General features: G+C 44.5%; 3 protein-coding genes across 4 annotated transcripts in view; 1 reads left to right on the top strand and 2 right to left on the bottom strand.

Annotated features, from left to right (window-relative positions):
* mapk14a (mitogen-activated protein kinase 14a) overlaps positions 1–937 on the bottom strand; it is a 31,708-nt gene extending 30,771 nt beyond the window's left edge. The window contains exon 1 of one of the 2 annotated variants that reach the window (XM_064957695.1): positions 426–937. In XM_064957695.1, the coding sequence (XP_064813767.1) occupies positions 426–544 (119 nt within the window). In that variant the 5' untranslated portion in view covers positions 545–937. The remainder of the gene's footprint in view (positions 1–425) is intronic. The other variant, XM_064957694.1, reaches the window with a different exon arrangement.
* Positions 938–1,301: 364 nt separating this feature from the next.
* elapor1 (endosome-lysosome associated apoptosis and autophagy regulator 1) lies at positions 1,302–22,429 on the bottom strand. Its single transcript, XM_064957693.1, has 22 exons — positions 22,238–22,429; positions 14,905–15,025; positions 14,286–14,466; positions 13,847–13,994; positions 13,551–13,631; positions 13,279–13,384; positions 12,803–12,952; positions 9,439–9,527; positions 7,723–7,924; positions 7,274–7,402; positions 6,810–6,900; positions 6,466–6,571; positions 6,141–6,278; positions 5,646–5,906; positions 5,178–5,357; positions 4,742–4,892; positions 4,384–4,477; positions 4,051–4,152; positions 3,613–3,739; positions 3,203–3,381; positions 2,896–3,061; positions 1,302–2,600 (listed from the first exon to the last, which is right to left on the bottom strand). The coding sequence occupies exons 1-22, from the start codon at positions 22,319–22,321 to the stop codon at positions 2,532–2,534; spliced, it is 2,955 nt and encodes a 984-aa protein (XP_064813765.1). The 5' UTR covers positions 22,322–22,429; the 3' UTR covers positions 1,302–2,531.
* Positions 22,430–23,431: 1,002 nt separating this feature from the next.
* Positions 23,432–25,170, top strand: cfap276 (cilia and flagella associated protein 276). Its single transcript, XM_064956086.1, has 5 exons — positions 23,432–23,554; positions 23,691–23,811; positions 24,007–24,163; positions 24,315–24,430; positions 24,760–25,170. Exons 1-5 carry the CDS (start codon positions 23,477–23,479, stop codon positions 24,828–24,830), a joined length of 543 nt encoding a protein of 180 aa, XP_064812158.1. The 5' UTR covers positions 23,432–23,476; the 3' UTR covers positions 24,831–25,170.
* Positions 25,171–25,977: the final 807 nt, after the last annotated feature.

The following is a 25,977-nucleotide window of genomic DNA, read 5'->3' as shown; positions in this document are numbered from 1 at the left end:
AGTTTCCAACTCTTTGTGGCTATCAATTTGCATCATATTTTCAATACTTGAATACGTTTCAAATGGATGTTGCTATTCAGATAACGTTACAATGTTAACCTATAAAAGTAGCTGGACATTTAAATCGTGCACAGTTAGCTAGTAAACGTGGCTGGGGACATGGCAACATGTCATGCCGCAACACAAACGAATGGTGCGTCTGACTAATGTTATTCTATTGTGTGAACACAGACTGGTTGGGGCAAGTTCGCATGCCCGCCCGCTCTCGCTGACACAGTTCGAGAATAGAAAGGGCCCATGGTCGCGCAGCGTTCTATTCTGAATGCAACTACCTAGCTGGCGTGCTAACTTTGGCGTCTATGCAGGCCTCGTAGAAATGAATAGCTAGCTCTGCGCAAACATTGGACAAAAACCGTGTAAATTACCAAACTGATCCGTAGGCCCCGGACCCGACTGGAGACAACGTCTGGTAGCGTTCTGGTACCTCCCAAATCGTCTTATTCACCTCCTGCCGATAAAACGTGGGTCTTTCTTTCAGCGACATTCCTGCAGAACAACCCTCAAACTGCAAGTTGTGACTTCTGCTTTTTGTTGGTTAAAGGTGTCAACTAGACTCGTGCAACTAACGTGAGTTCGCTAACTACTGTACTAGCTTGTTTAAGAAAACGCTCGGGAACTCTATCAACTTGTAATATTCGTTCGTAGCAAGGTGCACGATTATTTAAATTACGGTGAGAAAGAGTTGCTACTCCGATGTGCGTTCAGGCTCCCGGGATTTCACTGTTACATACCCAGCGCGCCCGTGCTCCTATGCTGCAACAACAAAATGTCGCGAAATGAGATCCAAATCCTTCTAGTCGCTCAAAGGACAAACCACGGAGTTTCTAACCCCAGAGACTCAACATTACGAGACTTCCGGGAACGCTTATGAAACAAACCAAGCGGACAAGTTTGGGGTTTGAGAAGTGAAAAATGATTCCTTAGTTGTTAATTTTCTCAAAATCTAAAGGCACAACCTAGATTCGAGCCAATGCCTTAAGTAGTGGAGCATTTTATTACTCCAACCTCTGAAAGTTATAAACGGACACATTATAATTTTTGTATGGAAAAAAGTGCCGTTGATTTGACGGCCTACACATGCGTAGTTCGGCGCGAGACCGTTAGACGGTGACGTTTTTCTGCGCATGAGCTTAGCTATCCAACGTCGACATGACATCGCTTACACACGTTATCGGGGAGATGGAGTTTCTGCATATCTTCATACTGTAATATCTTTGGACAAACGTCTTTTTTTCACAGAACCTTTTTTACAAGTTTATTTAAGAGCATAGACAAACAGTGAATTTAATGCTAAGAAAATGACTTTCAAGATTCAATAAATGAAACATGTATCAAACATTAAGTAAATGGCTCTATTTCCAAATCAAATAAAACTATACCCCAGTGGTGGAGTATAAATAAAATACAGTAATGCTTTTCACCAAATAATTTTGGCAACAGACAGTTGGATTTATTTTAAAGTACATATATTTTAAAGATGTTGTATTGTCATAAGGAAGACCCATAATGGCCTTTAATAATGAAAATGCACACGTTACTGTAAGACATAATTAATTCAACAAAAGCACAGGTTCACATGTTTCGTGAAAATATATCTAAAATATTGTGGAAAATAAATCTCACCATAAAAGATCAGGTACCCACTACATGGCTGCAAACTGTATTACTATTAGCAGAGCAACAAATCGGTCCATATTAGCACCAAAACACCAACACAATTTCATTAGAAATGCATTCTCCTCCTGGAAACAAGCATTTGTTTTGATATGACCAAATACATAACTTGAGATGAAAAACATATGCTCATTATCTAGTCCTTGCAACATCCCAGAGATGTTGATGGTTTAAATTGAGTGTTTCTGAACAAAAGGTTTGCTCTGTTCATCTCTCTGTGAACTTATAAAGACTTCCATCATGTTCCGGCTGTTCCATTCATTCCTTTCTGTTTGGTTTAGAATATATGCTTCTTGTCCATTGGTGCTATGCAGTGAGGGGAGCAACATTCATACTGTTCAGGATGGTGCAACATTGCAGAACGTTCCAATAGAAATGTATTGTGTATAGGGTTGCAGAATTCTGGTAACTTTCCCCATATTTTCCAGAAATCCCAAGTTTTCCAGAAATCCTGGTTGGAGGAATCCCAGATTTCCTGCTTATTCCCTCCTGATTCCAGGAATCTTCCACCTGGGATTTCTGGAAAACCTGGGAATTTTGCAACCCTAAATTGTGAAGAACAGGTAGAATGGGGTCCAGGAAATCGTCAGCTCTATTTAATACATTTCTATCTGCAACGCTCTTTACATTTCAACTCAATGAATAATTATTACATCCCATATGTGTTCCTTCATCCAGAGGTTGAAGGAGGTTTCAGGTACTCTTCTAGCTCAGGGGTTTCCAAACTGGGGGGGTCTACCAGAGCCTTACCATTTTTAGGGCGCTGCGGCATAAAAAAACATTTGGGAATCCTCGCTCTAGCTCATCTCCATCTCCAAACCTGATGATGACTTCAGGGGAACAGAGTCAAATCCATCTGACGATCTCTGTGAAAACACATCAAATACAGGTGTTCTCATTTTAGAGTGATCAAAACATTCATGGATAAGATAGTAACTAAGTTATATACTACTTTCCATTGCAATTTCAATGTCTCTTGGAGTTTTGAATTACAGGATTACAGACACAGGTCAGGCATTTTATAACAAAAAAATCTTTGCAATACAAAATATGTATACAAACCACATACAGTGATAAAGATATTGTGTCCAGTTCCCTGTATAAGGAGGACTCCTGTCTTAAAAAAAAAAAAACATCACATCACCACCTTTTTGGCCTCACCTCTCTGGAGAAGGACTTGATCTTTGTGAAGAAGGATTTCTTGGTGAGGTAGATGAGGTCGTCCTCTGCATCTTCCCCCTCCATGATGGCACAGCTGTCTGCAGCAGGCAGCTCACACTCCTTATCTCCAGCAGTCATCATCAGCTTGGAGTACTTATATTCCAGCCTGCATGTAGAGGGGAGAAAAACCACACACCGTCACTGGTGCACGAATACACACACACACACACAAATAGACTCCTGTCACTCCTCACATGCATGTACAGGTCTACACAACACACACACACACAGACAGACTGTATCTTACTTGCGAGTTCTCTTCCAGAAGTAGCAGCTGATGCTGATGAGCAGTATGGCAGCGACCGTCCCTGTGGACACTCCGACCTTCAGCCAGAAGTCCAGGGTCACACAGGCACTGACCGTCTGGGCAGGAAGGGACACACCACCAGTGCACTGCAGGGGCAGCTGCCACACGTAGGTGGTTCTCTGAAAGAGAGAGCGAGAGAGAGAGACACACAAACACATACACACATTGGTACAATTTGGCTGTGTTGATAGTGTTATCGCAAGTCTACATTAGACAACATGCCTAGTTAAGAATCAAAAAGCTACAAAGGACTGTCTGGCATGATGTCGAAGCTTTTTGTAGCCATATGCTCCAAAGCCAGAAAAGAAGAATGTAAGAAAGTAGGACTCTGTAATAATGTACTATCTTACCTGTATTCCCTGAATGCAGGCGCTGACTATCTCTCTGTAGTGGCTCTCTGTACAGAGTGGACAGGCATACAGAGACCGCCATAGGAAATGGAAGGAGCAACCGTCACACGTCCCCTCTGAACATTTACTGGACAGGACAACAAAGACCGAATCAAATGTTAAAATTCGCCTAGCAACTGTTGGCGCTCTGCTCTTATTCGGGTTTGGGGAGAGTTTAGCACCCTGTAGTCTGCCAGACATCACACAGTACAGCTGGGGTCAAGGCTAAGCTGTAATATAGCAAGTCTTTATTTGGAGGTGGTGTAGTAGTTGTAGTTCCACCATTATTCCACAGGAAGTCACTCTCTGTACAAATATCAGCGTGTCTGTCAGTTCAGCCACATTTTGAGAGTCCCTATAGCTTCCTTCAGTCAGTTCGTCATGTACAGTAGTCCATACCTTGGGAGTGTAATCTGGTCCTTTCCTGTCACTGTAGGATCACATCTCAGTCTGATGGTAGTCGTCCTTCCCTTTTTACATGCCTGTGTTGTTTCACTGGACCTGTGGTGGACATAATATGACTTCTAAATACAGAGTCCAGTGGCAGATAAAGAGATGTTATATATTACTGAGTTGGGACAGTACTCTATTGTAGAACAGCAAAATAGCCACCACTAGAACACCTGGAATGTCTCTGCATTAACATTTCAAAAGTACTGTCTTGAAAGTATACAACACCTCTGGAACACTAACAGATTCGTTTTATTTGAAAACCCAGATTGATGATGATACCTGTAGTAGAAAATGACATCAGGCAGGTTGGACTTGGTAATGAAAGAGCTCTCAAGGGAGGCAATGCTATCCAGAGATGTGTCAGAGGTAACCCCTTCAGACAGAAACAGAACATGTTAAAGAAAGAGAGGAGAAACATCGACACAGCAATGGTGACAGCGTTTTCTGTACATCACCCTGTTGATCATGATCAGTTGGTAAAGTTACCCAACAAAGAAAATGGACAATAATCATTTAATGTGCATGCTTGGCTTCATGCAAAGCTGTCCCCAAGCCCCTTTACCAGCTCGGTGATTTTTGGTGTGTATCCATTGCTATTTGAGAGGGATGCACCATGGAATAAAGCTTGATCTCTTACCAATGAGTGTGTCACCGATAGTGAAGGGTTGTGATGACACCACACTCTGACCTCTGACCTCAGAGGGCACCACAGTGGACTGGCAGGCATAACCTCTGACCTCCTTCCTGCTCTCTGTCACGTTGTCCACGCACACCGCCACCTCTCTGCCCTACATGGGTCACAACAGAGAATCACCATTAATGTGAGTTTCTGTGTAACCATCGTTACTGTTTTTTAGGGGTAAATCTCAAAGGTATTTTTCTTCATTCCTTGCGTCCTATTTCCTTGCGTCAGAGGGAAGCGAAAAGAGCATTCGAGGAGATAGAAAGATGAGATCTTCTCCAATGCTCTCCTCTGACATTTTGATCAGGTATGAAGAAAGGAAGCGAGGAAAATCATTTTGAGATTGACCAAAGGTGTATTCTAAATATAATATGCATCCATCAGCCCGTACCTCTTCTCCACAGAGGCCGACCCTGAACTGGTGGAAGTATCGGAGGCCTTTACTGGTGAAGCGTGGGCTGCTCTGGAAGCTGGTGATGTTAGCCAGGGGGGTGAAGTCATATTGGAGGACCTCTCCTCCGCCAGTGGACTGCAGGTCCAGTCTACAGTCGCTAACACAGGCTGAGTGGGCCTGTGAGGGGATGGGGGGAGAAACAGAATTATCATACATTATCATGGACACAAATGTATTACCATTATCGGGGAAACAATGAAATGCATTATCATGGGCACACCTTCAAAACACAATAACTAAGTATTGTGTAACACAGGCTTTAAAAATGCAACAATGATGCATTGATCTTTATTAGTATTTGTTTTCCGTTCCCAGCTATTCCCAACCTTTACCCGCAGGCCTACGTTATCTGATCAATGCACGAATACAACAGTTCTTCAGTTTGTCGTCGATCCCTTTCCTCACCTTGTTGCTATGCGTATTGGGTCCACAGTGGATACAGGCTGCCTCCCCTACAGTCTGATCAGCCCTGATGAAGGTGTTGGGAGGGCAGCTCTTACACACGCCTGTCCCATTGACCATGTAGTGGGCTGGAGGGCAGGGGACGCATTCTGAGGCCGACCCGGAGCCCAAGGCACAGTGGCGACACTGAGAGGCCACACCACCCACCACGTTGGTGATTTGGACAGTGTACATCTTGGCAAAGTCCCCGCTGTACTGCCTCACCTGAGGAGAAGTTTAGGGACTAGTCAAACACACATCACTCCTTCACAAGGGGCTGAAATGTTATTGTGGAGTTGAGTCATGCAGAGATGTGTTAGTGTTTCGGAAGACATGGGGCGTGTTGACCCTCAGGTAAAGGTCCACTTTCTGTGATGGAAAGCTCGGCAACGAAACGGCTGAAATTTCCATGGATCGAAGTGTGTTGAGTGTGAGTGTGTCTGTGTCCATCTATCTCACCTCACTGTAGGCTTGGGTGCGTTGGAAGCCCCAGGTAAAGCTGACGGTGCTGTTGCTCTTCACTAGGTAGGAGTAGGACTGTTTCCTGGTCGTGCCACTCCAGTGCTCCACCATGTCATTGGTCCTCTCACTGTAACCCTGGAAAAAGAACAAGAAGAACCCTTATATTTCATCCATTTTCCATACGGGCCACAGAATATGTATTTTTGTTTACATCAATGTTACAACTCTGTAGGTCTTGAATACAGATGAACCAAAATGCACTATGTGAATACAAATACTTTAAATTGTTGCATGAAGTGTGGCATTAGATATTCTCTCCCACCGCCATAAAGTAGAGGGTACAATCAGCGGTGCACTGGGTCTCAAAGACAAAGGAGATCCGCGACAGTTCACTCCTCTCATCATCTTTAGCCACCGAGTGAGGCAACCTAGGCAGACAGTAAAAAAAAAAAAAATTGTAAATAGAAGTTACCTTAAGTATTTTCTACAGCTGCATGTAACATTACACATACAGTAATTATGCAAATATGTTCAATTCAAGGGTAACCCTTTTTTACCTATATAAAGGACTTTATAACACATTCATAACTCATACATAACCCATTCTTAAGCAGTTTAATTTGGGTGTTTGTTGTAACTTCCACAGATTGACCCTGTGAGCCCTACCTGTATCCAGGGACAGTGAGTGAGAGCATCATGTAGTCAGAGTCCAGATCCCCTTGGGTGGTGTAGATGTACTCTCCTGCCACCTCCCATCCTGTCAGTCACAACAACAGATCAACAATCAATAACTTCACAGACCACCAACAGAGAGTGCACATCACGTCCAATGCAACACTCAGGATCAAGTAAATTACTGTATGACTGCTCATTCAAAAGTAGGCCTTTTTCACACTGCTGAAGCCAAACCGAGCCAAGCAGAGCTGTACCAGCTGTCCTGGTTACACACCAAAATCACCACAGTGTGGTTCGGGTCAGTGTGACAGTGTAAAAAGGGTATTTGAGTCCTCTACATATGTACCAGTGCTCCTGAGTCCACTGTAACTATTGCCTATTCATAACTAGGCCAGCCCATTACAACTTGGCTTGGTTTGCCTCAGTAGAGCGAAAAAGGTATTCGAGTCCCTTGCCCGTGCTCCTGGCTGAGTCGCTGTACTCCCGGCTGTAGACAGAGCTCCTCATGTTGTCGGGCATCTTGTTCCACCACTTGTACTCAAAGCCCACCACTGGCTCTGTTCCGACGGGACACTCTGCACAGGCTGCACATAGAGTATGGATAGAGAGTTTTGGATAAAGAGACCGTAGAGGGTTTGTTGCCCACCAGCGGCCCTCAAGCAATCAGCACAGGCTGGATATGGACATGAGGGATTGAGAGCTACAGTTAAAATGGGTTTACATCTGTGCCAAAGTGGTCTTATGTCCCAAAGGGGACATAGAGGATTAAGTAAATAATTAATGTGACAAAAGATCAAACAGCATAAAAACATTGGCGTAGGTTAGCACCTAGCACAAAACATAGCACAATAATGTCTATTTCCGTGAATACATTTCATCAATCGTTGAGGAGGGGTTTTCCCACCTGTTCCATTGGAGTACGATCCGTGAGGACAGGGTTCGCAGCCTGAGGTGTTGGTGACAGAGAAGCCAGGGTTACAGGGAGGGCAGGTCTCCATCTGTCCAGAGGCTGGTAGCTTCACCGCTCCTCCAGTACTGTTATCCACGGTCCCTTCAACGATCTCACTACAGATCTTTGGCACGATCCACTTGTACATCAGCTGGGTCTAAGAAACACAGCAAGAGTTATGAATTACATTTACATTTTAGTCATTTAGCAGACACTCTTATTCATGTATAATAGGTGTAATCAACTAAGTGAGGTAAAAAAAAACACATATCACATCAATGTACAGTACCAGTCAAAGGTTTGAACACACCTACTCATTCAAGGGTTTTTCTTTATTTTTACTATTTTCTACATTGAAAAATAAGTGAAGACATAAAAACGATGAAATAACACATATGAAATCATGTAGTAACCAAAAAGGTGGTGAACAAATCAAAATATATTTTATATTTGAGAATCTTCAAAGTAGCCACCCTTTATCTTGATAACAGCTTTGCACACTCTTGGCATTCTCTCAACCAGCTTCATGAGGTAGTCACCTGGAATTATTTTCCAAGAGTCTTGAAGGAGTTCCCACATATGCTGAGCACTTGTTAGCTGCTTTTCCTTCACTCTGCGGTCCAACTCGTCCCAAACCATCTTAATTGGGGTGAGGTCGGGTGATTGTGGAGGCCAGATCATCTGATGCAGCACTCCATCACTCTCCTTCTTGGTCAAATAGCCCTTACACAGCCTTGAGATGTGTTTTGGGTCATAGTCCTATTGAAAAATAATTGGGATGGCGTACCGCTGCAGAATGCTGTGGTAGCCATTAAGTGTGCCTTGAATTCAAAATAAATCACTGCTGAGGTGCAGTTAACTGCCGATTTCTGAGGCTGGTAACTCTAATGAACTTATCCTCTGCAGCAGAGGTAACTCTGTGTCTTCCATTCCTGTGGCGGTCCTCATGAGAGGCAGTTTCATCATAGCGTTTGACGGTTTTTGTGACTGCAATTGAAGAAACTTTCAAAGTTCTTGACATTTTCAGGATTGACTGACCATGTCTTAAAGTAAAGATGGACTGTCATTTCTCTTTGCTTATTTGAGCTGTTCTTGCCATAATATGGACTTGGTCTTTTACCAAATAGCGCTATCTTCTGTATACCACCCCTACCCTGTCACAACACAACTGATTGGCTCAAAAGCATTAAGGAAAGAAATTCCACAAATTCACTTTTAACAAGGCACACCTGTTAATTGAAATGCATTCCAGGTGACTACCTCATGAAGCTGGTTGAGAGAATACCAAGACTGATTTTTTTTAACACTTTTTTGGTTACTACATGATTCCATATGTGTTATTTCATAGTTTTGATGTCTTCACTCTTATTCTACAATTTAGAACATTTTACAAATAAAGAAAAACCCTGGAATGAGAAGGTGTGTCCAAACGTTTGACTGGTACTGTATATATGCAAAATTATGGATAATCATCATGACTGAGCACATACTGGTTGAATAGAATCTGTCAGGGCTAAACAGGAAATTAATATGTAAGGAAAGCTGATACCAACTCCAGCTGGTGGTCACTGCAGTGACCTGAGCCATGAAAAACCAACTGACTGCTCACATAAGAACAGCATTGTCAGTCAGCTTCATTTACTTTCTCATTTACTTTTCCCATAGTATTACCTGTCCTTTGGAGTCACATGGGGTGTGTGTGTAGAAGTAGTCACTGGTGGTACATGCAGGCCTCCGCTTGCAGCTCCCTGATCCGGCCTCTGGAAGAAGAGTTTGAACAAGGAAACAAAGGTTGTGTTCAGTAGGTTGTGTTCAGTCACATTTCGAAACAGAGTGGTAGTGCATGAACTTGTCCAATAACAAAACAGATTTTTGTGTTCTGTTGCTAAACATTTTGTTACGGTGTACCCGACTGAACACGACCCAGGGGAAAACCGCCAGGAGGCAGGAGAAAAACACAACCACCATTAAGATCCGGAGATACCATACACACTTAGACTAAGTCAACCAACCACACAGCCTGTGCATTTAACTGAACCAAGAGCATATACAGTATATTTGCATAAATTACAAATGTGTGTGGTGACTTGCAAATGAGCAATGCACTATTCAAGCGGTTGTAACAGGGAGAAATATCTACTTTACTTACACTTAGGTTGGAGTCATTAAAATTATTTTTCAACCACTCCACAAATTTCTTGTTAACAAACTATAGTTTTGGAAAGTCGGTTAGGACATCTACTTTGTGCATGACACAAGTCATTTTTCCAACAATTGTTTACAGACAGACATTATTTCACTTATAATTCACTATATCACAATTCCAGTAAGTCAGAAGTTTACATACACAAAGTTGACTGTGTCTTTTAACAGCTTGGAAAATTCCAGAAAATGAGGTCATCGCTTTAGAAGCTTCTGATAAGCTAATTGACATCATTTGAGTCAATTGGAGGTGTACCTGTGGATGTATTTCAAGGCCTACCTTCAAACTCAGTGCCTCTTTGCTTGACATCATGGGAAAATCAAAAGAAATCAGCCAAGACTTCAGAAAAATAATTGTAGACCTCCACAAGTCTGGTTCATCCTTGGGAGCAATTTCCAAACACCTGAAGTTACCACGTTCATCTGTACAAACAATAGTACGCAAGTATAAACACCATGGGACCACGCAGCCGTCACACCGCTCAGGAAGGAGACGCGTTCTGTCTCCTAGAGATGAACGTACTTTGGTGCGAAAAGTGCAAATCAATCCCAGAACAGCAAAGGACCTTGTGATGATGCTGGAGGAAACAGATACAAAAGTATCTATATCCACAGTAAAACGAGTCCTATATCGACAAAACCTGAAAGGCCGCTCAGCAAGGAAGAAGCCACGGCTCTAAAACCGCCATAAAACAGCCAGACTACGGTTTGCAACTGCACATGGGAACAAAGATTGTACTTTTTGGGGAAATGTCTTCTGTTCTAATGAAACAAAAATAGAACTCTTTGGCCATAATGACCATCATTATGTTTGGAGGAAAAAGGGGGAGGCCTGCAAGCCAAAGAACACCATCTCAACCGTGAAGCACAGAGGTGGCAGCATCATGTTGTGGGGGTGCTTTGCTGCAGGAGGGACTGGTGCACTTCACAAAATAAATGGCATCATGAGGAAGGAAAATTATGTGGATATATTGAAGCAACATCTCAAGACATCAGTCAAGAAGTGGGTCGCAAATGGGTCTTCCAAATGGACAATGACCCCAAGCATACTTCCAAAGTTGTGGCAAAATGGCTTAAGGACAACAAAGTCAAGGTATTGGAGTGGCCATCACAAAGCCCTGACCTCAATCCTATAGAACATTTGTGGGCAGAACTGAAAAAGCATGTGCGAGCAAGGAGGCATAAAAACCTGACTCAGTTACACCAGCTCTGTCAGGAGGAATGGGCCAAAATTCACCCAACTTATAGTGGGAAGCTTGTGGAAGGCTGCCCGAAACGTTTGACCCAAGTTAAACAATTTAAAGGCAATGCTACCAAAGACTAATTGAGTGTATGTAAACTTCTGACCCACTGGGAATGTGATGAAAGAAATAAAAGCTGAAATAAATCATTCTCTCTACTATTATTCTGACATTTCACATTCTTAAAATAAATTGGGGATCCAAACTGACAGGGAATTTTTACTAGGATTAAATGTCAGGAATTGTGAAAAACTGTGTTTAAATGTATTTGGCTAAGGTGTATGTAAACGTCCGACTTCAACTGTATGTAGTACCAGTCAAAGTTTGTACACACCTATTCATTCCAGGGTTTTTCTTTATTTAAAAAAATGTTTTTGAGACAAATCAGTTGTGTTGTGACAAGGTAGGGTTGGTATACAGAAGATAGCCCAATTTGGAAAATAAAAATAAAAAATCATATTATGTCAATAACAGCTCAAATAAGCAAAGAGAAATGACAGTCCATCATTACTTTAAGACATGAAGGTCAATCAATCCTGAAAATGTCAAGAACTTTGAAAGTTTAAGTGCAGTCGCAAAAACCATAAAGTGCTACGATGAAACTGGCGCTCATGAGGACCGACACAGGAAAGCAAGACCAAGAGGATAAGTTCATTGGTTACCAGCCTCAGATTGCAGCCCAAATAAATGCTTCACAGAGTTCAAGTAACAGACACATTTCAACATCAACTATTCAGAGGAGACTGCGTGACAAGCAGGCCTTCATGGTCGAATTGCTGAAAATAAACCACTACTAAAGGACACCAATAAGAAGAAGAGACTTGATTAGGTCAAGAAACACAAGCAATGGACATTAGACCGGTGGAAATCCGTCCTTTGCTCTGATGAGTCCAAATTTGAGATTTGTGGTTCCAACCGCCGTGTCTATGTGAGACGCAGAGTAGGTGAAGGGTTATTCTCTACATGTGTGGTTCCCACCGTGAAGCATGGAGGAAGAGGTGTGATAGTGTGGGCGAGCTTCGCTGGTGACAGTCAGTGATTTATTTAGAATTCAAGGCACACTTAAACAGCATGGCTACCACAGCATTCTGCAGCGATACTTCATCTCATCTGTTTTGCACTTGGGACAATCATTTGTTTTTCAACAGGACAATGACCCAAAACCCTCCTCCAAGCTGTGTAAGGGCTATTTGACCAAGGAGAGTGATGGAGTGCTGCATCAGATGACCTGGTCTCCACAATCACCCAACCTCATTGCGATGTTTTGGGATGAGTTGGACTGCAGAGTGAAGGAAAAGCAGCCAACAAGTGCCCAGAATATGTGGGAACTCCTTCAAGACTGTTGGAAAAGCATTCCAGGTGAAGCTGGTTGAGAGAATGCCAAGAGTGTGCAAAGCTGTCTTCAAGGGAAAGGGTGGCTATTTGAAGATTCACTGTTTAACACGTTTTTGGTTTCTACATGATTCAATATGTGTTATTTCATCATTTTTGTCTTCACTAATATTCTACAATGTAGAAAATTGTAAAAAAAATAGTAGGTGTGTCTAAACTTTTGGACTGGTACCGTAGTTGGTGCTAGAATGCAAACATACCTGCATATTTGTCTACTTCACACTGCTGGCACACCGTGGCTCCCTTGTTGGAGTAGGAGTCAGCAGGGCAGGGGGTACAGTGAGCAGAGCCTGGCTTGGTGCTGTAGGTCCCAGGTTTACAATGGAAACACTCTGACGTATAGGCAACCCCTGGAGGAGAAGGACGATTACCAATCAGTAATGATTAACAGAAACGAGAGTAAGAAGCGGTGTGCATCTTAGCTTTACAGTTTTTCACATTGCATCACTTTTGAGGGGTGGCCCCAACCGGGACGTAAACCTCGGTTCAGCGACTGTCAAACCGTTACACCAAGAGATCCTAATCTCTTGACGAGTTTGCTAGGTGTTGGGTCTACAAATTGCTCAAATATTTTGACTAATGATTCAAATATTCCTGCCGGGGTATCATAATCAAGCCTACATAAACAAGGGAGGGCAATCTGCTAATGATGACATTGATGACTGCTGCATAGTACCTGAAATAGCAATGTTGCGAAGCAGCACAGGTTTGACAGCACTGCCCACCAGTGCAAAAGACGTGGTCCTCCAGTAGAGCACGTTGTTGCCTCGATTCAGCTTCAACTGGACAGAGACAGAGAGTGAGAGAAACCGTCGGGGTCATACATAAACCCCCTTAATTTGTTAATAGACATTAGCATAGCTCACGCAAATAAGATTTGCTTTAAGGTTCACCCACCCCACCATGCTCAGTGTATGGACATATGGGGGCTATATTAGTAAGACTCACATTGTGGGGAGTCCAGTCTTTCTCTGAGGTCCTCATCCAGCGACCCTCAGAGTCTGTGGACTCGCACTGGTCATTCTGAACCTGGACGGAGGACAAGACAGTGCGAGGAGATCAATATAACATTGCTGCCTGACACACACAGTTGAGTTCATTACGGTTACTTGTTTAGATAGCACGGAGATGATGGAGATCGATTGAGGAGCACATCACATAGCCCTGTCCATTGGAATGAATGAAGAGTATCATCATGGAACACTCACATAGGTCACTTAAAACATAGAACATGCAACACTCACGTAGAATTCAAAGAAGATGGTGTTGTCTGGGTAGAAGTACTCAAAGGACACAGTGCCTGCTTTCTTCAGGCTCACCGCGTAGGACAAGGTAGAGGTGCACTCATCTATGTTTGAGGCAATGTAGTCGCCTTTCGGTATCCAGGTCGAGCTATAGCAGAAGACAAAAGAGACAAATACTGTTAGAAATAGACAGTAGCTCTAAAGGTTGAGATAAATAGTAACCAAAATAAGGGTGTCTTCCAATGCACTAAACAGTATGCGGCTGTGTAGAAAGGTAGCCTGGTCCCAGATCGGTTTGTACTGTCTTGCCAACAGGAATTGGCTATACAGATCTGGGACCCGGCTGATGTAAATGGCCATAAAATAACCGAAGCTTGAGATGAAGAGTTACTACTCTCTTGCCACACCCGCTGTAAGCAAGACAGAGAGAGATACTGACTTTGAGCAGTTGGTGTAGATGTCAGCTATGTTCATGTTCATCCCGTGTGAGATGAAGCCAGCCGGCATGCTGTCCCACTCATCGAAGGCCACGCCCGTCCCCAGAGAGTAGGTCCCACCAGAACACTTCTGACACTCCTGGCTTCTCATGTCCAGGAACTCCCCCTCGCTGCAGGAGAACGCTGGGGGGGGGGGGTGAGAGGGATGAGACTAGTGCAGGCCAGGAAGACACTGTGGGTGCATCTCAATAGTCCTTTCTTTGCTTCTCACATCCTCTCTCCCCGCCACTTCAAAACGTCATAGGTTCTGAGGAGAAGATGTCCTCCAATGGTCTCCTCACTTACCTCCGACGTTTTGAAAAGGAGGTGAGGGAGAAGGTGAAGTATCAAGAGAAAGACTGAAACTTACCTTGAAACTGTGTACTGCATGTAGAGAGTTGTAATAATGGTATACTTATGACTGTGATATTGGATCGTGTGAAGGGTGTTATATATATAGTATATAGTATAGTTAGTACATGGTATGAAAGTAGAGCACGGTAGGGTGGGTGGGTGGGTGGGTGGGTGGGTGGGTGGGTAGGTGGGTAGGTAGGTAGGGAGGTAGGTAGGTAGGGTACTCACTACACTGTGTGCCCTTGACAGGGTCAGGGAGGCCTGTGCACGTGTCTGGTTTGTTGGGCACCGCCACCCTCCATCGAGACCCCAGCACATCGCAGTCTGTGTACTCAAAGTGGTAGTCGGACTGCAAGAAAAAACACACAGACTCACACTTCTCAGGTATTTATATATACTTTGTGTATAGAGCCTGAACAATGGATGAAATGCTCACAAGGTAGTCCTCTAATGTGACACTAGTTTTTGAAAAATAGGTGGAGTGTACTAGTTTGAGATCAGTGTATTGGGACTTTTTGGAACATGACATCACACAGGTTATGACCTAATTCACAGATATCCATTCAGAGTATATTCAAGTCAACTCCTAAATAAACTCACATTCATTTTGATCACCATTTTAATCATGCTCAGAGAGTCTAAAATTTGTGAAATAATACATTTTGACTGATGTAACTGTCTTAAAAATGTTATAACTGGCCAATACACATGATTTCTCAACATAATGCATCACCTTCAGCCGAATTTCCCTCTAAACTAGACCAACCCCCTTTCCAAATAGAAGGATTGGATCAATATTTGCGCAGTCAAGAGGCTGCTGCCTCACCTGTTGTCTTAATCTCCCTCACCTTGGGGTTATTGACTTATTTAGTAGCCAAGGAAAAAGATGGAAAAGCTACAGACCAGGCCAACCCTTCTGTCAACAACTCATTGCAATCATCTCTTAGCTAGTCATTACAACTACAGACAGAGGACAGGCAACATAAGATGTCTTGTTTGTTTCAAGTGGCTTTGTTATAGGTGTGATAGAGTGCCAACAAGAAACAGTAAACGTTAAGTCTTCCTTCGACAAAGGTTGCTGTAGGTGTAGCCCTCCCATCATAACGTCATCGTAAGAGTACTCTTTACTTAGAAGATGTAAGCAGTGAGTAAGTAAGCAGAATATAAAATGCATACTGAGAATATACAGAAGAGTACTGTCTCTTCCTAGCCTGGTCCCAGATAGAGTATGTTTGTACTATCATTCCAACTCCTTGTCACTCACTGACATGATAATTCCATAAGGGATTGGCAAGACAGCAGAAATGGACTGGCACTCAGGCTCTTCTCATAGCCACTGTGGAGTGCCGTGAGTCCTGACAAGCAAGGCTAGTACAGGGGTGAAAGTCAAGGCATCTACATAGGCCATTGGGCCACATATGTCAAGAATTACTGGACTACGTCTCAAATGACACCCTATTCCTAACCTAGTGCACTACTTTTAACCAGGGCCCATAGGACTCTGTTCAATAGTATTGCACTGTAGAACAAGACCACTTTGCAGAGTAAACCTAACCCCCACTCTGGACCATGTAGGATTAATAGTTAACAACCAGCAGACAAATGTTCCCTCGAACACACTTCTGTTTTTTATTAGTGCAGCTACATTAGCTTTTGTTTTAGAGATAAGGGGAGTGAGTGGGAGGAGAAGAGGGAGAGAGAGGGGGGAGGGAGACAGAGAGGTAGAAGAAGAGAGAGAGAGACAGGGAGACAGAGAGAGGAGAGAGAGAGTGGGAGAGGGAGTGAAAGTGAACCGTTGATGGATAAAATGAAAATTCATGAATTGAAGATGTGCTCTGCCTGGCTCGAATCTAATACTCCTTGTTCATAAAAACATGAGTAAACCGTGGCAACGGGACATTGTGACCCCGTCTCCTCATGGTCTCACAGGCACACACACACAGGTTCTGTCAGAAAACAAATAATTCTGATGAATCAGTCAGCCATGGTGTCCCTTCAACTTAATCTGCCTCTAAGCTCTCTCACCTTGAGGTAAAGGTGGCTGTAGGTTTCCTGGAACACATTGTCTTTACATGGGCCTAATCATGATGCCAAGTCACTTGGTGATGTTAGTTCTACTATAAACTGTTTTTGCTCCAGCTGATTTTGCTAAGCATTCATGAAATGTGTATAGCTTATGAATGTGTTATGTATGACTTAAGAATGTGTTATGACGTCTTTATGTAACCTTGTTAACCCAAACAGGGAATAATGTATGGGTCATATATATGGTGACAACTTCCAATACCAGCAAGCATGGTGCATATCAGCTCTCCATTCACACCCCAGCAACAACGCTATTGATACAAGAAATGCCTAGGCATTATCAAACAGCACAGTAGTTATGCAAATAGTAAGAAGAGAAAGTAGACTACAGCCAGGAGAGTTGTTAACTGGAGAACTAAGGACTTGCTTAAGGCAGAAAACTGTTGCACACACACAGGAATCTGACTATGACTAATAGAGGCTATGTAAGCAACACCAAACTAACTGACGCCATACCAGTGTAACACATGTCCATAAGAAAAATGCTGCTAGCAGAAGCCTCTACAGCAGGGGTACTCAAGTACTATTTGAGACAGTCCGGTCTAACAGATTTCCTAGGTGGAAAAGAACGGTCTGAATGGATATTGTCATTCATCAGCGTGATAACAAACCCCCACCTCACAACCCATGCGACCACCAACTGTTCACACCCCTCTTGTTGACAGAGAGAACATTTTGTAGTTTTAATGCTAATTTCCTACAATTCTACACATTTTGCCATGTCTTATGTGTGTTCATATGATACTGGGTTGGAAGCCCGACTGAGTTCGCCCCCCAAAAGAAACATTTCCATACACCCGCAATAACATCTGCTAAATACGTGCGTATGACAAATAAATGTTTTTATATGAAAATGTTTTATTTATTTATTTATTATTTATTTGGGACCCATGGTCCGTATTGACCCCGTTCTTGGTCCAGATCCGGCCTGCAGTTTGTCTGTTGAGTACGGGAGCTCTGCAGTACTGAATTCAGTTAACATGACATTGACAAACTTTTTAGGAAAGTAGAAAATTAGGCATCTATTGTTTTTACGGTTCATTTCTGTATAGGCTATGTCACACCCTGACCATAGTTTACTTTGTATGTTTCTATGTTTTGGTTGGTCAGGGTGTCATCTGAGTGGGCATTCTATGTTGGATGTCTTGTTTGTCTATTTCTATGTCTGGCCAGATATGGTTCTCAATCAGAGGCAGGTGTTAGTCATTGTCTCTGATTGGGAACCATATTTAGGTAGCCTGGGTTTCACTGTGTGTTTGTGGGTGATTGTTCCTGTCTCTGTGTTTTGCACCAGATAGGACTGTTTTAGGTTTTTGCACGTTTGTTGTTTTGTTAGTTTATTTGTGTACAGTTTCTTTATTAAAGTAAAATGAATAACAACCACACTGCATTTTGGTCCGCCTCTCCTTCTACAGACGAAAGCCGTGACAGAATCGGCTCTGAATCACCCACCTGTTCAGCGCAGCCAGAGCCTTCCGCCTCTACAGCGTTGCCGGAGTCTCCTGCCTGTTTAGCGCAGCCAGAGCTGCCAGTCCGCATGGAGCTGCCAGTCTGCATGGAGCAGCCAGTCTGCATGGAGCAGCCAGAGCTGCCAGTCTGCATGGAGCAGCCAGAGCTGTCAGTCTGCATGGAGCAGCCAGAGCTGTCAGTCTGCATGGAGCAGCCAGAGCTGTCAGTCTGCATGGAGCAGACAGAGCTGTCAGTCTGCATGGAGCAGCCAGCGTTGTCAGTCTGCATGGAGCAGCCAGCGTTGTCAGTCTGCATGGAGCAGCCAGCGCAGTCAGTCTGCATGGAGCAGCCGGAGATGCCAGTCTGCATGGAGCAGCCGGAGCTGCCAGTCTGCATGGAGCAGCCGGAGCTGCCAGTCTGCAAGGAGCTGCCAGTCTGCAAGGAGCTGCCAGTCTGCAAAGAGCTGCCAGTCTGCAAGGAGCAGCCAGTCTGCAAGGAGCAGCCAGAGCCGCCAGTCTGCATGGAGCAGCCAGAGCCGCCAGTCTGCATGGAGCAGCCAGAGCCGCCAGTCTGCATGGAGCAGCCAGAGCCGCCAGTCTGCATGGAGCAGCCAGAGCCGCCAGTCTGCATGGAGCAGCCAGAGCCGCCAGTCTGCATGGAGCAGCCAGAGCCGCCAGTCTGCATGGAGCAGCCAGAGCCGCCAGTCTGCATGGAGCAGCCAGAGCCGCCAGTCTGCATGGAGCAGCCAGAGCCGCCAGTCTGCATGGAGCAGCCAGAGCCGCCAGTCTGCACGGAGCAGCCAGTCTGCATGGAGCAGCCAGAGCCGCCAGTCTGCATGGAGCAGCCAGAGCCGCCAGTCTGCATGGAGCAGCCAGAGCCGCCAGTCTGCATGGAGCAGCCAGAGCCGCCAGTCTGCATGGAGCCGCCAGAGCCGCCAGTCTGCATGGAGCCGCCAGAGCCGCCAGTCTGCATGGAGCCGCCAGAGCCGCCAGTCTGCATGGAGCCGCCAGAGCCGCCAGTCTGCATGGAGCCGCCAGAGCCGCCAGTCTGCATGGAGCCGCCAGAGCCGCCAGTCTGCATGGAGCAGCCAGAGCCGCCAGTCTGCATGGAGCAGCCAGAGCCGCCAGTCTGCATGGAGCAGCCAGTCTGCATGGAGCAGCCAGAGCCGCCAGTCTGCATGGAGCAGCCAGAGCCGCCAGTCTGCATGGAGCAGCCAGAGCCGCCAGTCTGCATGGAGCAGCCAGAGCCGCCAGTCTGCATGGAGCAGCCAGAGCCGCCAGTCTGCATGGAGCAGCCAGAGCCGCCAGTCTGCATGGAGCAGCCAGAGCCGCCAGTCTGCATGGAGCAGCCAGAGCCGCCAGTCTGCATGGAGCAGCCAGTCTGCATGGAGCAGCCAGAGCCGCCAGTCTGCATGGAGCAGCCAGAGCCGCCAGTCTGCATGGAGCAGCCAGAGCCGCCAGTCTGCATGGAGCAGCCAGAGCCGCCAGTCTGCATGGAGCAGCCAGAGCCGCCAGTCTGCATGGAGCAGCCAGAGCCGCCAGTCTGCATGGAGCCGCCAGAGCCGCCAGTCTGCATGGAGCCGCCAGAGCCGCCAGTCTGCATGGAGCCGCCAGAGCCGCCAGTCTGCATGGAGCCGCCAGAGCCGCCAGTCTGCATGGAGCCGCCAGAGCCGCCAGTCTGCATGGAGCCGCCAGAGCCGCCAGTCTGCATGGAGCCGCCAGAGCCGCCAGTCTGCATGGAGCCGCCAGAGCCGCCAGTCTGCATGGAGCCGCCAGAGCCGCCAGTCTGCATGGAGCCGCCAGAGCCGCCAGTCTGCATGGAGCCGCCAGAGCCGCCAGTCTGCATGGAGCCGCCAGAGCCGCCAGTCTGCATGGAGCAGCCAGAGCCGCCAGTCAGCATAGAACTGCCAGGAGCCGCCAGTCAGCCAGACTCTTCCACATCCGCCAGTCAGCCAGACTCTTCCAGATCCGCCAGTCAGCCAGACTCTTCCAGATCCGCCAGTCAGCCAGACTCTTCCAGATCCGCCAGTCAGCCAGACTCTTCCAGATCCGCCAGTCAGCCAGACTCTTCCAGATCCGCCAGTCAGCCAGACTCTTCCAGATCCGCCAGTCAGCCAGACTCTTCCAGATCCGCCAGTCAGCCAGACTCTTCCAGATCCGCCAGTCAGCCAGACTCTTCCAGATCCGCCAGTCAGCCAGACTCTTCCAGATCCGCCAGTCAGCCAGACTCTGCCAGATCCGCCAGTCTGCCAGACTCTTCCAGAGCCGCCAGTCTGCCAGACTCTTCCAGAGCCGCCAGACTCTTCCAGAGCCGCCAGACTCTTCCAGAGCCGCCAGACTCTTCCAGAGCCGCCAGACTCTTCCAGAGCCGCCAGTCTGCCAGACTCTTCCAGAGCCGCCAGTCTGCCAGACTCTTCCAGAGCCGCCAGTCTGCCAAGATCTGCCAGAGCCTTCCTCCTCTCCTGTGCTGCCGGAGTCTGCCGCCTGTCCGGCGCTGCTGCCAGAGTCTGAAGAGCCCCTCTGTCCCGAGCTGCCCCTCTGTCCCGTGTTATTAAGTAGGGTTGCCGTGGCTAGGAGGTCACGGAAGCGGACAAGGTGGGGGAAGACTATGGTGAAGTGGGGGCCACGTCCAGCACCAGAGCCGCCACCGCGGACAGATGCCCACTCAGACCCTCCACGATTGGTTCAGGTTTTGCGGCCGGAATCCGCACCTTGGGGGGGGGGTGTACTGTCACACCCTGACCATAGTTTACTTTGTATGTTTCTATGTTTTGGTTGGTCAGGGTGTCATCTGAGTGGGCATTCTATGTTGGATGTCTTGTTTGTCTATTTCTATGTCTGGCCTGATATGGTTCTCAATCAGAGGCAGGTGTTAGTCATTGTCTCTGATTGGGAACCATATTTAGGTAGCCTGGGTTTCACTGTGTGTTTGTGGGTGATTGTTCCTGTCTCTGTGTTTTGCACTAGATAGGACTGCTTTAGGTTTTCGCACGTTTGTTGTTTTGTTAGTTTATTCGTGTAAAGTTTCTTTATTAAAGTAAAATGAATAACAACCACGCTGCATTTTGGTCCGCCTCTCCTTCTACAGACGAAAGCCGTGACAGGCTACCTCAGAGTGAATGTGTGTATGGGGTTGATGATGGTTCAGCAGTTTTAAAATGATTACATTTGACCTCAGCGCTTAAAATAAAATAAATAGAGAACAGTTGGGCTGTTGATTAGGTCTAGGGGTACAGTTCAGCACCTCTTACCACCAAGACTCCTTCTCCCACCACCCCCCATGCTGAAAAGTGTGATACAACAGTTAAAAAACCCACCTGACCCCCACTATCTTGAAATACCATAATATTACATCAGAATTCTAACAGACATACCAACAGCTTTGCATTTATTCTGTCCTATAACTGGCCATTCAGCCATGTGTGACTGTTTTGAATTCTATGGTTCTGATAACTCATTGCTTTTTGCATCATATTTCCATAAAGCCTACAATAGCAAACGTCTATTACTCATAAAATATTCCTACTAATTGTGTGAATATTTGAATTCTTCAAATACGATCAGGTTTCTAGATCATCTTTACTTATGATGGCTTGTTGTTTACAGTGTAGTGCATTTATGGAAGTCAAATTCAGAGGTTACTAACTGAGACGTAGGCTACATCAGACAACGTGTATGTCAATATGAATGAGTTCTGCTCCAACTGATCAGTCAATATGCTTTTCATAATGGACCATAAAAGGATGGATCATGTATTTTTAAAAGACAGCATTGAAAACTACAGGAAAATGTTTGCAATTATTCTGTAGAAATTCCCAGCTAGTTAATAGAAACGTTACAGTTTAGTTAAATTATCTGAAATCCGAGTTATACAAAATAAATGTACAATTATGTGAAGCAATGCAATAGGTTTTGTTTAGGTTACCCAATGAAGTGCACTTTATGTTATTGTTAAGCCATATGGGTGAAAATACAGTCAATTAGTTACAATTATGTTAAAAGGCAACTTATCATTCCATGCTCCTTACCTCTTTGCATATGGGCAAATCACTGGACGCATAAATTTGAACAAAAAATAGCAAAAGAAGCTGAAAACTGTGTGAAGCTTTCATCTTTCTTGAGCAGCAGGTAGTCTACAATTAACAGCTTGCTGGTCCACTCCACGCTGGAGGTGAAACTCATGCGGGGCGGAGAGTTGAATTTATGCCACGACAGCTGGCAGCATCCTCGAGCAGTCTACCTATGAGGCGCAGGCGCTTTCACTCTCTAGATAGCGCTCTGAAAATAATTAAATAAAATGCTCGTTTTTACATTTTTATTATTCAATTAATGGTCAGCATGATTGTGTATATTTTACTGACACAATCAATTATCTTTCGCATTCAAAAATTCCGGGGTATTTGCAGGCATTACCGCACTCCACAGGTGCTTTTTGACATAATTAGTGCTATCCGGGATCCTTGGGACGTCCATATACTAAACCCCTACCCTTACCCTTATCAAACTCCTGAACGGCTTAACCCTTACCTTAACCATTTTAAACGTCAACCTCAATGGGAGGTTTGGACGTCCCAATGAATCCGGATAGCGCGGCCCTTTTTGACAAGTGCACGATATTGTCAAATGAAATTAGGCCTTATGCATTTTTATTCGGCCCATTTGTTTGGTAAACAGGGATTAGACAAAAAAATGTTAGGCAATTGTTTTTTGCACATTTTTGTTTTTATGAAATATAGCCAATTTTGACTTTGTGGCTGTTGTATCTCGTGGACTGGAAACGCCTGGCAAGACACGGCAATTGGTTGGGTTTACATAGTAGGAAACATGAACGTGATATTACAGGGTACACTCATTGTTTTATATTTATTTTTCATTACAATATTGTTTGCCATAAATAATATCCTAGTCATTAATCATCAACTCATTATCAATTATGTCGTTTTTTAAATGCTTGTTTTTTTTGTTGATGCTTCACATCGCTTTGAGATGTCTTAAATGAAAATGAATAGCGCTTGCTAAATACCTTCAATAAATTACATTAGTCAAAATTGGCAAACCTAAACCTTTCGTAAACTCACATTTCTGCAAAGGATAAGGAATAGGTAAATATTTTAATAAATTATATATGTGGATGAGGTGTCACAATGAATCGCCTAGCAACCATGGTGAGTTAGTCAACATTCTAGTGCGACAAACAAGGGGATACAATTCGGCGGCAAGAGCATGTGTTTATCATCCTCAACATTGTAACATTTCCAGCTTTTATAATGCCACGAACGAGAGATCCCTTTCCTTTTCCTAAAACTGAGAACGACTACTCATTGACTGGGGCAAGGCAATGTCAGGTGGGCCTAAATTGCAGCTCTAGCACTGATGATATTTAGCATTTTTTTTTGCCTAAAATATGTTTTTACTTTTAAGTAGGCCTACATGATTTCCGCTATTTAATCAGTCTATGCATTCTTCCTTCCAAATTAACAGAAAGAGCCATTTGATAAACCAACTCACATAGCTCAAAATGACGAACCGTGGAGTCGTCTAAATGACAGGGCTACTCTAGCCAGCATTAGGAGGAATGTCCGGTATCATGACCGGCAGGTAGGCTAATATTATTTCTCTATAATAGGCCTATGCCTATTATTAGCTTGACACAAAGGACAACATGAAAATAATGTGTACTAGCCAAATTCAGCTAGCTAGTACAATATAAACTTATTTGACTTGACTGATTCATGCACACATTTTATCAGAAACTGAAGAAATTCAGAATTTACATCACAAAATTACATACAAACAGAACGATCACCTATCACATTACTGTACTCTCTCCCAACCAAGGCACCTAAAGACAGCCTAGACTTCCATTTGAAATCAACCTATGACCACCACCAAGAGTTCCTCAGTAGTAAGAACCAGACCTTATACCAGAGGGAGACTTTTACTGACGACCATGGGTGAGTGTGATGGAACCGGGGGGAATGCTCAACTGTGGTGCTGCTGTAGTCGAGAGCTCTGGTCAAAAGTATTGTACTATATAGGGAATAGGGTGCCGAACAGAAGCTGCGGGAAGAGATTAACTCAACTAATGTAAAACTAACTCTGTAGGAGGACTCTGAAGAACCGTGGAAAACATGAAGCGCCCTTGTGTGAAACCAAGACAGAAGTTAAAGTATGGATGAACTCACAGAAGTCTTCCATCTACAGCATTGAGGGAACAATAGGTAAGATTTCAATACAACCCTGATGACTTGTTCAATAAATAATTGATTAGTGAATACTTAGCGAATACACGCAGGCAATAAGAGGATGAGTAGGACTGAAATCCAATCTATAATCAGGTAGTGTGTGAAAGGAACATCTATCGTCATCTCAGCTACTTCTTGTGACTGGTTATTTTACTGGGACTCCTAAAATATTTTTGTCCTAGTTCTGAGCTAATTCTAAAAGCCCTGGGCCTGGCCAGGTATGAGTGAAATCAGTTCTCTACTAGCCTAGGCAGGGCATTTTCCCTAACAATGTATGATAAGATGTATTTTTTTTGTCTCCACAGAATCTCATCACAACGCCTCTACTAACAGGGGATACTCCAGGAAGCACGACGGGGGATTCTACTCCACCTAATAATACTGTCACACAACTCACTCAGTGGGCGATGGACATCACTGAACTTCCAGTGAACTACCCCCTACACAAGATCATTACTATATTTAAGTATTCAAGTCACTGAAACATCTTAAAATATAAGCATTCCTTAACTTTGACAGCATAGTTGTTGAGTGGTGGTTGCATTTTCAGCACAGAAGCCAACAGTTGTGTGAAAGTATGAACCTTATAACATCAAAATGTTTGTTTGGTTGCACATTGATCAAATGTTTTTGTTGCCACCCAGGCTTTTAAAAATGTTAATGGGGAGGAAGCAGTAGAGCCACTGAATTTCTGTTATAAAACTAACCTGGCACACGTGTTTCCCTTCTCTCCATAAACGCTAACTCCATTATCTGGCTAAAATAATTGTGCACTTGTGATCTAGCTTGCCTGGACAAGGGTTGGCTTGCGAGCTAGCCAGAAAAGTTTGCTAAGAAGCTAGTTATCCACCTACAACAGTGTCAATTATCGTCTCAGGCAGTAATTTATAGCAGATCAGAATCGCTGTTATACTCATTGGCCAGTGTGGAGAATGAGGTAAAACTGCACAACTCCTCGGCACTAGTATATCTGATCGAGTCATCACTTCTGACCACAATTTATTGTGGAGCCCTGAAGTTCATGCTCATTGCCTCTGGAGCTCGCATGTCGGGTACTATCATTTCAGAATCGGGGCAAGGTCAAACCCCAACCAGATCAAATCAGACCACTGTGTAGAACTATAAACCTAAAACAATCACACACTCATTCAGGCACACAACACTCACATACATACCACCATTCAAACAAAACTGACCGTACTACCGCGTTGTTGAATTTATAGAGCGCAGAGAATCATGGGAACTCGGAGGAAAGAAAGGTTAGAGTAAAATATAGCGTGCCCTCGTGTGGCCATCAATGGTAATGTGGGCATATCTTGTAATGAGTAGGCCTACATTTGCTTGTTTACAATAAACCACACAACATACAGAGTACTAGTCAAAATTTTGCACACACCTACTCATTTAAGGGTTTTTCTTTATGGAATCATGTAGTAACCAAAAAAGTGTTAAACAAATCTAAATGGATTTTAGATTATTCAAAGTAGCCACCCTTTGCCTTGATGACAGCTTTGCACTCTTGA

The sequence above is a fragment of the Oncorhynchus masou genome, chromosome 33 (assembly GCF_036934945.1).
Source record: "Oncorhynchus masou masou isolate Uvic2021 chromosome 33, UVic_Omas_1.1, whole genome shotgun sequence".
NCBI classification, from domain to species: Eukaryota; Metazoa; Chordata; class Actinopteri; order Salmoniformes; family Salmonidae; genus Oncorhynchus; species Oncorhynchus masou.
This window is presented reverse-complemented; position numbering and strand designations above follow the sequence as displayed.